The following is an 11,598-nucleotide window of genomic DNA, read 5'->3' as shown; positions in this document are numbered from 1 at the left end:
TGAAATATAAAACACAAATTAAATAAAAAATAAGGAGAATGAAATAAGTCAGACGTTCTAAATAGCTCCTTTGCTTTTGTTGGCTGGTCGTAAAAGCCCTGGTCTATATTGCTCTGTACTAGCCACGACGCAAAGTTGCAAAGCCGAAAATGGAACAGTCTCTGATGAGGTGAAGGTAAATGATGAAGTAAAGAGGTGGCAGCTGTAAAAGAGAGTGAAGTGTGTGTTTTTGGTTTTAGGGTTTTTTAAGTCTCTTAGTATATTTGCAAAATTTTTTATATATTTTTTATTTTTAAAATTAAAACCCTAAATAATATAACCTTTTTACAAATATATTTATATAATGCATTTTCACTTTGTACCTTGAACTTTTATTTGGATTTGCTACACGAGGAGAGGGGTTAACTATTACCAAGAAATGTTCTTACCCACAATCAAAACTTTTTGAGAACCAGAAACTTCCATTTTCTCCATCTATAAAATCTAAACGCATCTCTTCTTTTCTCTTCACCATATCTCATTAGAAGAAAAAGAAAAAAAAGCATACAAGCATTTTCTTTTCTTGAATATCAAATAGATATGGCTTCAAAGGGTTTAGCAACAATAGCTCTTCTCCTCTCCCTCAATCTTATCTTCTTCACTTTGGTTAGCTCCAATTACGTCCCTTGCCCACCGCCACCCCACAAACACCACAAGAAAGCTTCGTGCCCTAAAGATACTCTTAAGTTTGGAGTATGCGCCAACGTGTTGGGTAATTTGCTTAATCTTGTTCTGGGTTCGCCTCCAAAGTCCCCTTGCTGCACCCTTCTTGACGGTCTCGTTGATCTTGAAGCTGCAGTTTGCCTTTGCACTGCCATTAAGGCCAATGTCTTGGGCATTAACCTAAACGTTCCCGTTTCACTCAGCTTGCTTCTCAACTACTGTGGCAAGACGGTCCCCTCCGGTTTCCAGTGCGCTTAGATCCACGCCATTATCATAAATATCTTTTACAGCACTATTTTCTTTATATATATATATATAAAAAAAAAAGAAAATTAATTTCTGGGTGTTACTGCAAGGTGAATAATGGTTTAGTTTCACGGTGAAATTTGAGATGTATGTATAATTGGTATTTGTCTCATTGTTGATGGCGCTTGTTAAACATTCATCAATAATCCTTTGTTTGCAAGAACGGAAGCTAACAAGGCTCCTTATCCATGTACATGTTCTATGTAGTTTGTAATAATTACCCTAATTAATTTTCTTTTGTTTAATCTGGTAATGAATTATGATAAAATGGTTTCCGCTTTTTAGTTGACTGATCTTTGTTAAATATTAATTTAAGTATGTGTCTCAATTTAGAACGAGTAAGAAATAGAAAAATGTGGCTGAGTACTACTCCCCTTAATTCTACTACAAGATTCTATACGTATGTGTGGAATGCGGAAAAAGACAGTCCATAAAAAAGCTGCAACTGGTTTTATTTACACAAAGGAGTAATATTTTTCTTTTGATTTTGTGTTTTGGGCAAATGTAATTAAATTATATATTGGCGTAGTATCTCACACAAATTATTTTTCCAACCTCAATGGGATTATTTCATTAACTAAAATCTGCAATAATTGATTTCCTCATGCAACTTGCAGAGTCACAGCTTTTTTCAATTAATTCGAAATCGGGATGTGATTTTATTGGTAATCGAGACAAAAGGTGCAAATAATCAATCCAGGCCTTTCTATCACCCCAACAGAGTGGCCCCATCATATATATATATATATATATATATATAAACAAATTTTTTAGGCTGGAAAATTTAGGTTTTAATGCCACAAAACCGAAAATTAAAATAACTTTTGCAGGTGACCACTTTCTTTTTTCTAATAACTCCATCTAATACATTGCAAACCATTTCTTCTTTGTTTTAATTGCTAACTCATTCTTTTAATGAATTTTTACAGAAAATAAGGTAAGAAATATAATATTTTTATTTAAGATTCAGAATTGAAAAAAATTTGAAATCAATTTATTGTAAGTATTTTCTTTTTCTCCAATTTCTACTTTTATATCTGCATAATTTAAATAAACAAATTAAATAATTTAAATTTTTTAAACCCAAAAGGCCCAAATTTCAATCCGGCCCAACCCATCAGCCCGAAATTTTTAGTTTAAAGGATTAAAATAAAACGTCATCGTTTCACTAATGGATGAAAGCAGAAAGAAGCTCTTGCCTTGCCTTTTCGGAGACAAGACAAAAGGCGTCTCGAGGAGAATCAAACGGATCAGAGAGCCGAGAATGAAAACTGCGAGCGATTTGAGATCGAGGTGGTCGAGAAACAGGAAGGAAGCAGCGAAAACAAAGACCGTTGGTTCGAGATGGCAATGTGAAGAAAGGCTCACTATGGGCCTATAAAATAGAGCCGAATCAGGGCATAGTGGATTCCAGGAAATTGGAGAGGAAAAGGGTTTAGGGTTATTCCACGTTCGTTTGAATTTCTGGGTACTGGAACCGAATTGAAAGAATGGGTCGATTCAAGAAGGATGAAGAGAAGGCCAGAAAGAGGGAGGGAGATCTAAAACAGAGAGATTTGGCGATTTCCTATCAAGTGCTTCATTAGTAATTCTATTGAATATGTTGATATTTTCTTCGTTGAAAGCTCTACCAATTGGATGTGTGCTTCAATAAACAAAAGTTCACATTGTTTATGCAGAGACCTTAGAATTCATAAACAATGTCCTAAAAAATATCGATCAAAATGAAAATTCAAATCATCTATTTTTATTTAATATAACGAAATTACACGAGGACGAAAGCAATACATAGTACTGTAACATAAAAGAATAATTATCGAGAAATGGTAAACATTATAAACCCATATAAAAAAATGATGAGAAGCAAAAATTAACAAAACACGTAGAGCTAAACGAGGTAAGGTAATGAATGGGAACTGATTACGGACTTATTCGCATTTGTAGTCTTTTGGGACCTTCTTTCCACAGTTGTTGAGCACCAAGCTCAAAGAAACGGGAATGTTAAGGTCAATACCCAAGACACTAGCCTTGATGGCAGTGCAAAGACAAACAGCGGCTTCGAGATCAATCAGACCCTCGATGAGGCTGCAGCATGGTTTGTAGGGTGGCTGACCAATTACCACCCCCTTCACCAAGTTCAAAACGTTGGCGCACACACCAAACTTAAGGGCATCCCTTGGGCAGCTGCCTTTGTTGTGGTGGTGGTGGTGGCCAGATGGAGGTGTTGGTGGGCAAGGTACATAAGTTGAGCTAACCAAGTTGAAGAAAACCAGATTAAGGCAGAGCAAAAGGGCGGTTGATGCTAGTGCTTTTGAACCCATTTTAATTATTTCTTGATCACCTCTTAATGTTAAGTATGGATTCAGTGCCTAGCAGGTTCTTGGTGATAAGAAAGAAGTGGGTTTAGGGTTCTATGTATAGAGGTAAATGGGGAAGTGTTTGGATATCAAAATTATTTGTATTATGTGTTATACCCCCATGTGGATGGCTACGTTGCATGTGGAATAATAGCTAACCAACCCAACCTGGCAATGAATTGCAAGATGCAACAGGAGCTGCTAAAATATTCATTTACCTCAGAAGTTTCTTTCACAAGTTGGGCTTCATCTTAACCTATTTCAAACTTTCACATTTGAAAAGCAAAGATATTGTCGCAATTGTGTTTTACAATCAACATTCTTTAAAGTCTTCTTTGGAGGCGAATCACCGTCATTATTAAGAGATTATGATGTGAATTTTATTGAATATGATAAGAGTAAAGAAAGTGGAAAAAGAATGTTAAAAAACTAAGTTGAGTAATTATTTATAGACCATGTAGGTTGACGCTCTTAATACTAATTTGCAGGACCAAATATTTCAAATCCAGTTATTGACTAATAAATTTAATTTTTAAGGATTATATTTAGTTTTCAATGTTTAAATTTGAACTTATTTGGTGTCAAAATGTTAATGATCAATGTGAAAAAAAGAATAAATCTGAACGTGAAGTGCAGGCCCTACATTATTGATTAATTAGAAAGAAAAAGAAATAGGTAATAAAATAGTATTATTATTATTATTATTATTATTATGATGATGATGGAGAAAATAAGCATTAGAAGAACAAAGTTTAATCATACATCACACATGACGTGGTGGCAATATACTTGCCCGTGAACTTTGACCCGTGTGCCACATGTCGTCTGTCACTTATTCATTTATTAATATATATATATATATATTATTCATTTCTCTATAACAATCACCGAAATTCAGGATCGCTCTCGATGAATATATATATATCATTCATAGATTTATTATTTTCTCAAAGTTGTCCTGAACAAATATACCATTTTACAAGTTAAAAATAGCATATGGTGATATGTAATTTTTCTTTTTCTTTAACATGGAGGTGATTGGCAAGTGAAAGTCAGAAATTGTGTCTTGTAATTTTTTTCTTTAAGTGAAATGGTATGCAGAACCTACAACTAGGTTTGTTAATCTAAAAAAAATTCAAAGCTTTGACCAAAATAGAGAAAGTTTGAAGAACTACCATGATCAGACTTCAGAAATGTACAGTTTTGGTTAACATCATTCTTCTATTTCTAGTGATTCTTTTTTTTTTTTTTTTTTTTTTGCATTTTAGAGAAGTCTATCTTGTGACATTTTGTGGGCAAATATTATTTATATTATGATTTTTAAAACTGATATTAAAATAATCATTTACTAAAACCATTTTTAATAAAAAATTCTTCGGTTTAGTTAAAAATAATTATAGAATATTATTACTTTAAAAAGTAGAAACTATATGTATGATACAAATAATTTTTTTTTTAAATTTTAAGTGTAAATTTGTAATAATATTTAAAATGATTTACTAAAAGTTAGAAATTATAGTTTTTATATTTAAACATATTAAAAACAAATTTTATCTTGCCAATTTGATTTATTACTAAAAGCATATTTTATTTATTTACCAATTTAATTGCAAAAATACCTACAACTATAAAAGATAATAATGCTAAGAACTAACCCAGACAAAAATCTTTATGTCATCGTAAAAGAGAAATCATATTTCAAAGTGAACTTGTGAAAGAAACTTCCTAAGCAAATGAGTATTTTAGCAGCTTGTGGTGCATCTTGCAATTCATTGCCAGGTTGGATTGGTTAGTTTATATTCCATATGCAAGGTAGCCATCAACATGGTGGGTATTATATATAATATACAGTACTTTTAAGATCCAAACAGTTCCCAATCTAGCTCTATATATAGAACCCTAAGCCAACTTGTTCTTTCTCATCACCAAGAATTTGCTAGGCATTGAATCCATCCTTAACAAGAAACCAACATCAAGAAATAATTAAAATGGCTTCAAAAGCACTGGCAACAACTGCCCTTTTGCTCTGCCTCAACCTGGTTTTCTTCAACTTGGTTAGCTCAACTTATGTACCTTGCCCACCCCCACCTCCATCTGGTCACCACCACCACCACAAAAAAGGCAGTTGCCCAAAGGATGCCCTTAAGCTTGGTGTGTGCGCCAACATCTTGAACTTGGTGAAGGGCGTGGTAATTGGTCAGCCACCCTATAAACCATGCTGCAGCCTCATCGAGGGTCTGCTTGATCTTGAAGCTGCAGTTTGTCTTTGCACCGCCATCAAGGCTAATGTCTTGGGCATTAACCTTAACATTCCCGTTTCTTTGAGCTTGGTGCTCAACAACTGTGGAAAGAAGGTCCCAGAAGACTACAAGTGCGAATGAGCCTATAGTTCATTATCACAAATGGCACGTGGTTTACTCCTTTTCATTTTATTTGTTTATGTTTGGTTATAATCTGGTTAATTTATGTTCATTGTTTGGATCGTTTATCCTAAACTTTCTAAGGTATGATCTATTAGTTATTCATCATTTTTTCCTTTTATGTCAAACACTAGTATTGTTTGGAAGAGAAGGTAACTCGCTTTCCACTTGGCCGTCTGATCTCTCGTAAATAAAATTAGTTATTATTCCGCATGAAAAATTAAATTTCTCTGTGTTGCTTTCTGTGGGAATCATGCAGAATGTATCATTTAATATCAATATTTTACATTTGCCCTTTTGATGCTTCTCTTTAGAAGGGGACAACTATATTATACATTTTGCATTACTATCATATAGTATTCTACGTGTCTGTGTATATGTAAATCAAGAAATTTTATACACACACATATATATATATATACATTCACGGCTAGATCTTATCTCCATTACTGATCTAACAAGTAATCCTATTGAATTACTCTTCTCCAGCTAAAAGAGTAGGAGGAAGCCAAAGATACCAGACAAAGAAAAAAGGAAAATACCGAGGAAATAATGATTATACATGATTTTCCTTTTTTCGTTTTGAAAAAAAAGATACATAATTTATTAAATTTCAGACAATATATTCAGGTACTAAAGATCTAACCATTCAAGTAATATATATTATACGTTCAATTTAATAACATTTTTTGAAAGTCACTCTCTTTAATATTGCACGATAAAACTTAATTATAAGTTCTTAGAAAATGACAACCTAGATAGGATGCAGATGTATTTGAACTGAGACATTACAGGATAAATTATTAAAACTATATTAAGTGTTTTGTAGTATCTAAAAATTAAACATATTTTTAACGACAAAATTAAATTGAAGAATATTCCATATGTCATGCAATATATGTACAGGCAGGCATATAAACATCCAGACCGGATTCTTTCAAGAAGCCAACTGAAATATTCTTCTAAACATTAATCAAAACGTGGAGATTACACTAATAATAACTCACTCGGAAGGTAAAAGTTTTTTCACCGTAACTGTCAATACCGAAGTCCAAAGCATAAAAGCTAGTAATAATGTATATATACAGATTTTTGTCAGTAGTATCGGATGATAGATATCGTCTCCTAATAGTTCTGGAATGATACTTACAAGTAGAAAATATATAATTATTTCGAAAAAAAAAAAAAGTTAAACACGCAGGGAGCTCACATGTTCACTTGGGAAACTGGACTCTGTCTCTACTAAATATTATGAAAGCTATGAAAGACTAGACACCAAACCCTGAAGTCTACTTGATAGATGGTTTAAATTCTCTGCTACCAGCCAAGAGAAATAATAGCTGAAGAACAACTTACTATAAACTTCTACTATTATTTGTTGACCAAGTTCATGTAGGCCGAATCATTTGGAGTAAATATAGGCCATACAGCCCAATGTAAAATTAGGAATCAGCCCAGAAAAAGCTATGCGACGCTAGTCACGCAACAAGCTGGAACAAGAAAGGAAGAAAAGCAAACAAACAAAGCTACATACTTATCTGGAAATCTGTGAAAAATTAAACGATGAGTTTGTTAAAACATCACAAGTTCACGGATTCGAAATAGTCATGAATAGGACATTGGTGTTTTCAAATAATCAACAACAATCCAAACTCTGCACTCTAATTTCGCAATACCATTCTCTTCGGATTCTGTGTATTTTCATTTCCTTGTGCGACATGGAGTTAACGCACAGTCACGGGTTACACGTAAAAGCTTGAGTTATATAAATGTGAGGCCTTTCATGATCAATTCATTCGAAACCCAGGAAGAATACATAACTAGCTTAGAATTAAGCTGGTGATCTTGAAGGAGCCCTAAATGATCATGGCTTCTAAAATTACTGCTGTGTTCTTCATTTTCATGATTCTCATGTTGGTATCATTACCACCTATATACGCTTGCGATTCTTGTCCATATCCACCGTATCACCGCCCTACCCACCCGAAAGTTCCTCATCCCAAACCCCCACACACGAAACCACCGCACCATGGAGGCCACGGGAAAGGGCCACCAATAATCATGCCACCTATTATTATTAATCCACCACCGGTTATATCACCTCCTGTTGTATATCCTCCTTACTCTCCATACCCACCTTACCCAGGTGCCCCACCTGGCGGCGGCGGAGGAGGTGGTCGCCCCAGTCCTGGTGGCGGACCACCTTCTGGTGGTGGAGGTGGAGGTGGTGGTGGTCCGCCATCCGGAGGTGGTGGAGGTGGAGGTGGAGGTGGAGGTGGAGGTGGCATGAGGCCACCACCTCCTCCTCAGCAACCAACTTGTCCGATCGATGCTCTGAAGCTAGGGCTTTGTGTTGATCTTCTTGGAGGAGCAATACATATAGGGATAGGTGACCCGGTGAAGAATGTTTGTTGTCCATTGATAAGTGGGTTGCTGGAACTAGAAGCAGCTATATGTCTATGTACTACTATAAGGATTAAGCTTCTCAACCTTCAAATATTGCTTCCTATTGCTCTGCAACTCCTGATAACCTGTGGAAAGAATCCTCCTCCTGGCTTTGTGTGCCCTCCTCTTTGATCATCACTTGCGGCAGATTAAGTGCTCATAAATAATTAATTTAATTAATTAAGGTGAGTTGTTGTGCGTTTAATTGTTGTTTCCCTCTGATTAGTAAGTTGGATGATATTATTATGGTTAGAGCTTGCTTCTTTGTTGTGTGTAATGTCATTTGAAATTCTGGCGATCATGGTTGCAACGTCTTCTTGTTAATTTATATATGTACCACCTTATCTATAACTCTCTCTCTCTCTCACCACGTGTATGTTATGCTTACGTGCAACGTGTATATACATGCATGCATTCATCATGCGAACACTAGCTGCGTGGTTTTGCAAAATCAACATATGTATACACGCACACGCGAACACGCAAACACATGCCTGCATGCGTTGTGAACATGCATAGATGATACGTAAATACATGTTTACATGCACGCATGTTATAGTTAGCTACGTGTAACAAATGAGTTGTTAGAATACACAAATATGATTCTTAATTTTATTTTTATTCGAAAAACAGTTAAAAAATAAAATTTAAAATGTATGATTTTATGTGTGGGTTTTGTCAATTTATCTATACTTTTAAGGCATTTAATTATTATTTTATATTATTTAGTTGCATGGGTTTACAATATATCCCTTAATTTAAGTTTGTTTTAATATATTTTGAGATAAAATTTAGAGTAAATTAATCGTACTTGTGAAATTTAATCAGTTTTACATGTTTCATACGTATAAATATATTCCTTTACACCCTCAAAAGTGTAATAATCATTAACACTAATTAAACCAAAGACATCAAACGAAGTTGTCATCTGTTTTTGTGGAATTTTTGAAAAATATTTTATTACACTGAATTATAAAATAAAAAAAATACATATATATATATATATATATATTAGACATATAGTTTTGCTTCGAAATCCTGGTTTCGAATCTCTTTTTATTTTTATTTTTATTTTTCAAATATTTTAATATTTTTTTTTTGTTTTTAAGAAAAAAGTATGTCAATATTTTTAATTCACGTTTTGATTCGCGAACATTTTTTTTTTCTCAAATGAAGGAAATCTTAAATATAAATAGGAGAAAATATGTTTTAACAGTTCTTCTTAATATAAATTTAAGCTTTGGAGATCAAATTTAACATGTGGTAATTTAGCTTCCACTATTTCCCTTACTATTATAATGATTAACCTGGTATAAAATAAAAATATAATTTGAAGATTTAAATAATTAATTGGCATATATATATACACACACACACACACACATATATAGCTAGATCTAGGACAGGTTGGAGGATGAATTTTTAGTTATATATATATTTTCAAAAGGTAAGTTAACATACAAATAATTATAGTTTTGATTCATGTATATTTTGATAAGCCATTCTTTATTAGGTATGATTAAAGTTGAAGTTGAATATGCCAAAAGATGGTTCACGGGATTTTATAAACAGCGGACCATCGGCCACCAAAAATATATAATCATAAATAAATAATTTATTTAATTACTTTATTTTTCTTTCATTTTCAATAATTGATTATGCTGTTAGGGTTGTGGCTTTCAGTGTCAGAAAATAAGCAGGGAATGACGCCAAAATAAAGACACCTTACTTTAACTTGAAGTTTTGGCCACATAATAATATTAATATTAGCCTAGGTTCTGGTTATTGCTGGACAAGTCGAATTTCTGAGAAAAATAAGATAAGGAACGAGTGTGTACATATTGAAAACGCAAGATCTGCACATGCACGAGATGACAATTGTGATCCTACATATATATATATATATATATATTTATAAGAGAGAAGTATGAAGACAAAATTGCTTTTACTCCGTAACAGGAAATTAAAATTACAATAATTAATGTGTGAAATCAGCCGGAAGGTTGAAATGCGATCCAATTGATTTTTTTTTTTTTTGAAAAATTGGATGTAAGAAATTAAGAAATTAAATGGGAAGTAAAAAATTCTAACGCGTAGATTAAGATAAACATGATTAATTAATTGGTTAATATTACTTTTAAGAGAAAATAAAATGAAAGTAATTGATATATATATATATATATATGAGTCACCAAATTCTCCTAGTCACGGGCCAAAGTACAGAATTCTGCGGGCGGGTGCATATAGTTTTTGTGTGATGATGAAGAAAGTAAATATCTCTAAAGATTGACCCCCATGACATGACATATACATACATATGTATATTCACTCCAACAAATAAACGACATGGCCACCCTACGAATTGATAGAGACAAGCCTTTTAATTCTAACCATGTAATCCTCTTTCTGTACCTTCATAACTATCATACTGTAAATTATTATACTTTGTAATTCCTGTTGTTCTTTAAAAAGTTAATTTTTCTATATCTGATAATAACGTTAGAATATAAATGATATCTTCTTGTTATCTTAATTGTAATTATTCCGTCACCTTCAAATTTCATAAGTCAAATTCTTCTTTCACATGCACAGGAGTGTTTGACAATGAAGAATTGGGTCATATTAAATGTATTATATATCGTAGATTTCAAGTATAAAGTACAAAAAACATGCTCACATTGGAAAACTTCTTATCATATGAAATTGCAATTTATTTTAGATATTAATAAGTAAAATCAGAATTTAATTACTCTCTATTTTTCTTTCTATTCTTTTTGTTATTTTTTTCCCCCCTCTTTATCTCTTTCTTCTCTCTGAATCTATCCAAATCTCCCAATTTTTAACCATTTTCTTTCTTTTTTCTTAGAAAAGATTCTGTCCTCCCCTTCTCCTTCTTTCGTTTTCCTCTTTCTGCTTCCTTTCTGTTTTCACTTTCTTCTGCCTAGATCCATGGACGGCCTCTTCACACACGTCTCCTCCCCCTCATTCTCTTTTCTTCTCCTCTTTCTCTTATCTGTTTATTGATTAGAAAATGGAAGCAGACAGAAGAAAATGGTGCTTAGAGATGCTGAAATTTGGCAACCCGTAAAATGAAGGAAAGTTTTAACTTCAGCGAGACAACTGGAAAGGGCTTTAAAATATTACATGGGTGTTTGGTTGTTTCCAAAATGAAGAAAAGAAACATAGAGAATTTGTTCGTAAGCCAGGAAAGCTAATTGATTTTTTCTCTTGGACACATAAAAAATTTAGTTAGTGTATTTAATCCATCTAACTATTTTAATTAAAAGAACTTAATAAAAATATATATATATATATATATATATATATATATATTTTACCATAATAATAAGAACTTGTAAAGAAAGAAA

At 33.0% G+C, this 11,598-nt stretch overlaps 1 protein-coding gene and 3 pseudogenes across 1 annotated transcript; 3 read left to right on the top strand and 1 right to left on the bottom strand.

Moving 5' to 3' along the window:
* Positions 1–443: 443 nt before the first annotated feature.
* On the top strand, positions 444–1,292 carry LOC110826148 (14 kDa proline-rich protein DC2.15 pseudogene; annotated as a pseudogene).
* A 1,441-nt stretch (positions 1,293–2,733) lies between these two features.
* On the bottom strand, positions 2,734–3,525 carry LOC110826147 (14 kDa proline-rich protein DC2.15 pseudogene; annotated as a pseudogene).
* Positions 3,526–5,251: 1,726 nt separating this feature from the next.
* On the top strand, positions 5,252–6,084 carry LOC110826145 (14 kDa proline-rich protein DC2.15 pseudogene; annotated as a pseudogene).
* Positions 6,085–7,462: 1,378 nt separating this feature from the next.
* LOC110826144 (Bifunctional inhibitor/lipid-transfer protein/seed storage 2S albumin superfamily protein) lies at positions 7,463–8,581 on the top strand. Its single transcript, XM_022056745.2, has one exon. It carries the CDS (start codon positions 7,646–7,648, stop codon positions 8,360–8,362), a length of 717 nt encoding a protein of 238 aa, XP_021912437.2. The 5' UTR covers positions 7,463–7,645; the 3' UTR covers positions 8,363–8,581.
* Positions 8,582–11,598: the final 3,017 nt, after the last annotated feature.

The sequence above is a fragment of the Carica papaya genome, chromosome 4, assembly GCF_054855325.1.
Source record: "Carica papaya isolate Zhongbai chromosome 4, ASM5485532v1, whole genome shotgun sequence".
Classification (NCBI taxonomy): domain Eukaryota; kingdom Viridiplantae; phylum Streptophyta; class Magnoliopsida; order Brassicales; family Caricaceae; genus Carica; species Carica papaya.
The sequence above is the reverse complement of the archived record's forward strand: the minus strand, read 5'-3'. Positions and strand labels throughout refer to the sequence as shown.

Excerpts from the sequence above, each read along its gene's own strand:
- LOC110826144 (XM_022056745.2), top strand. The coding sequence starts at position 7,646 with ATGATCATGGCTTCTAAAATTACTGCTGTGTTCTTCATTTTCATGATT.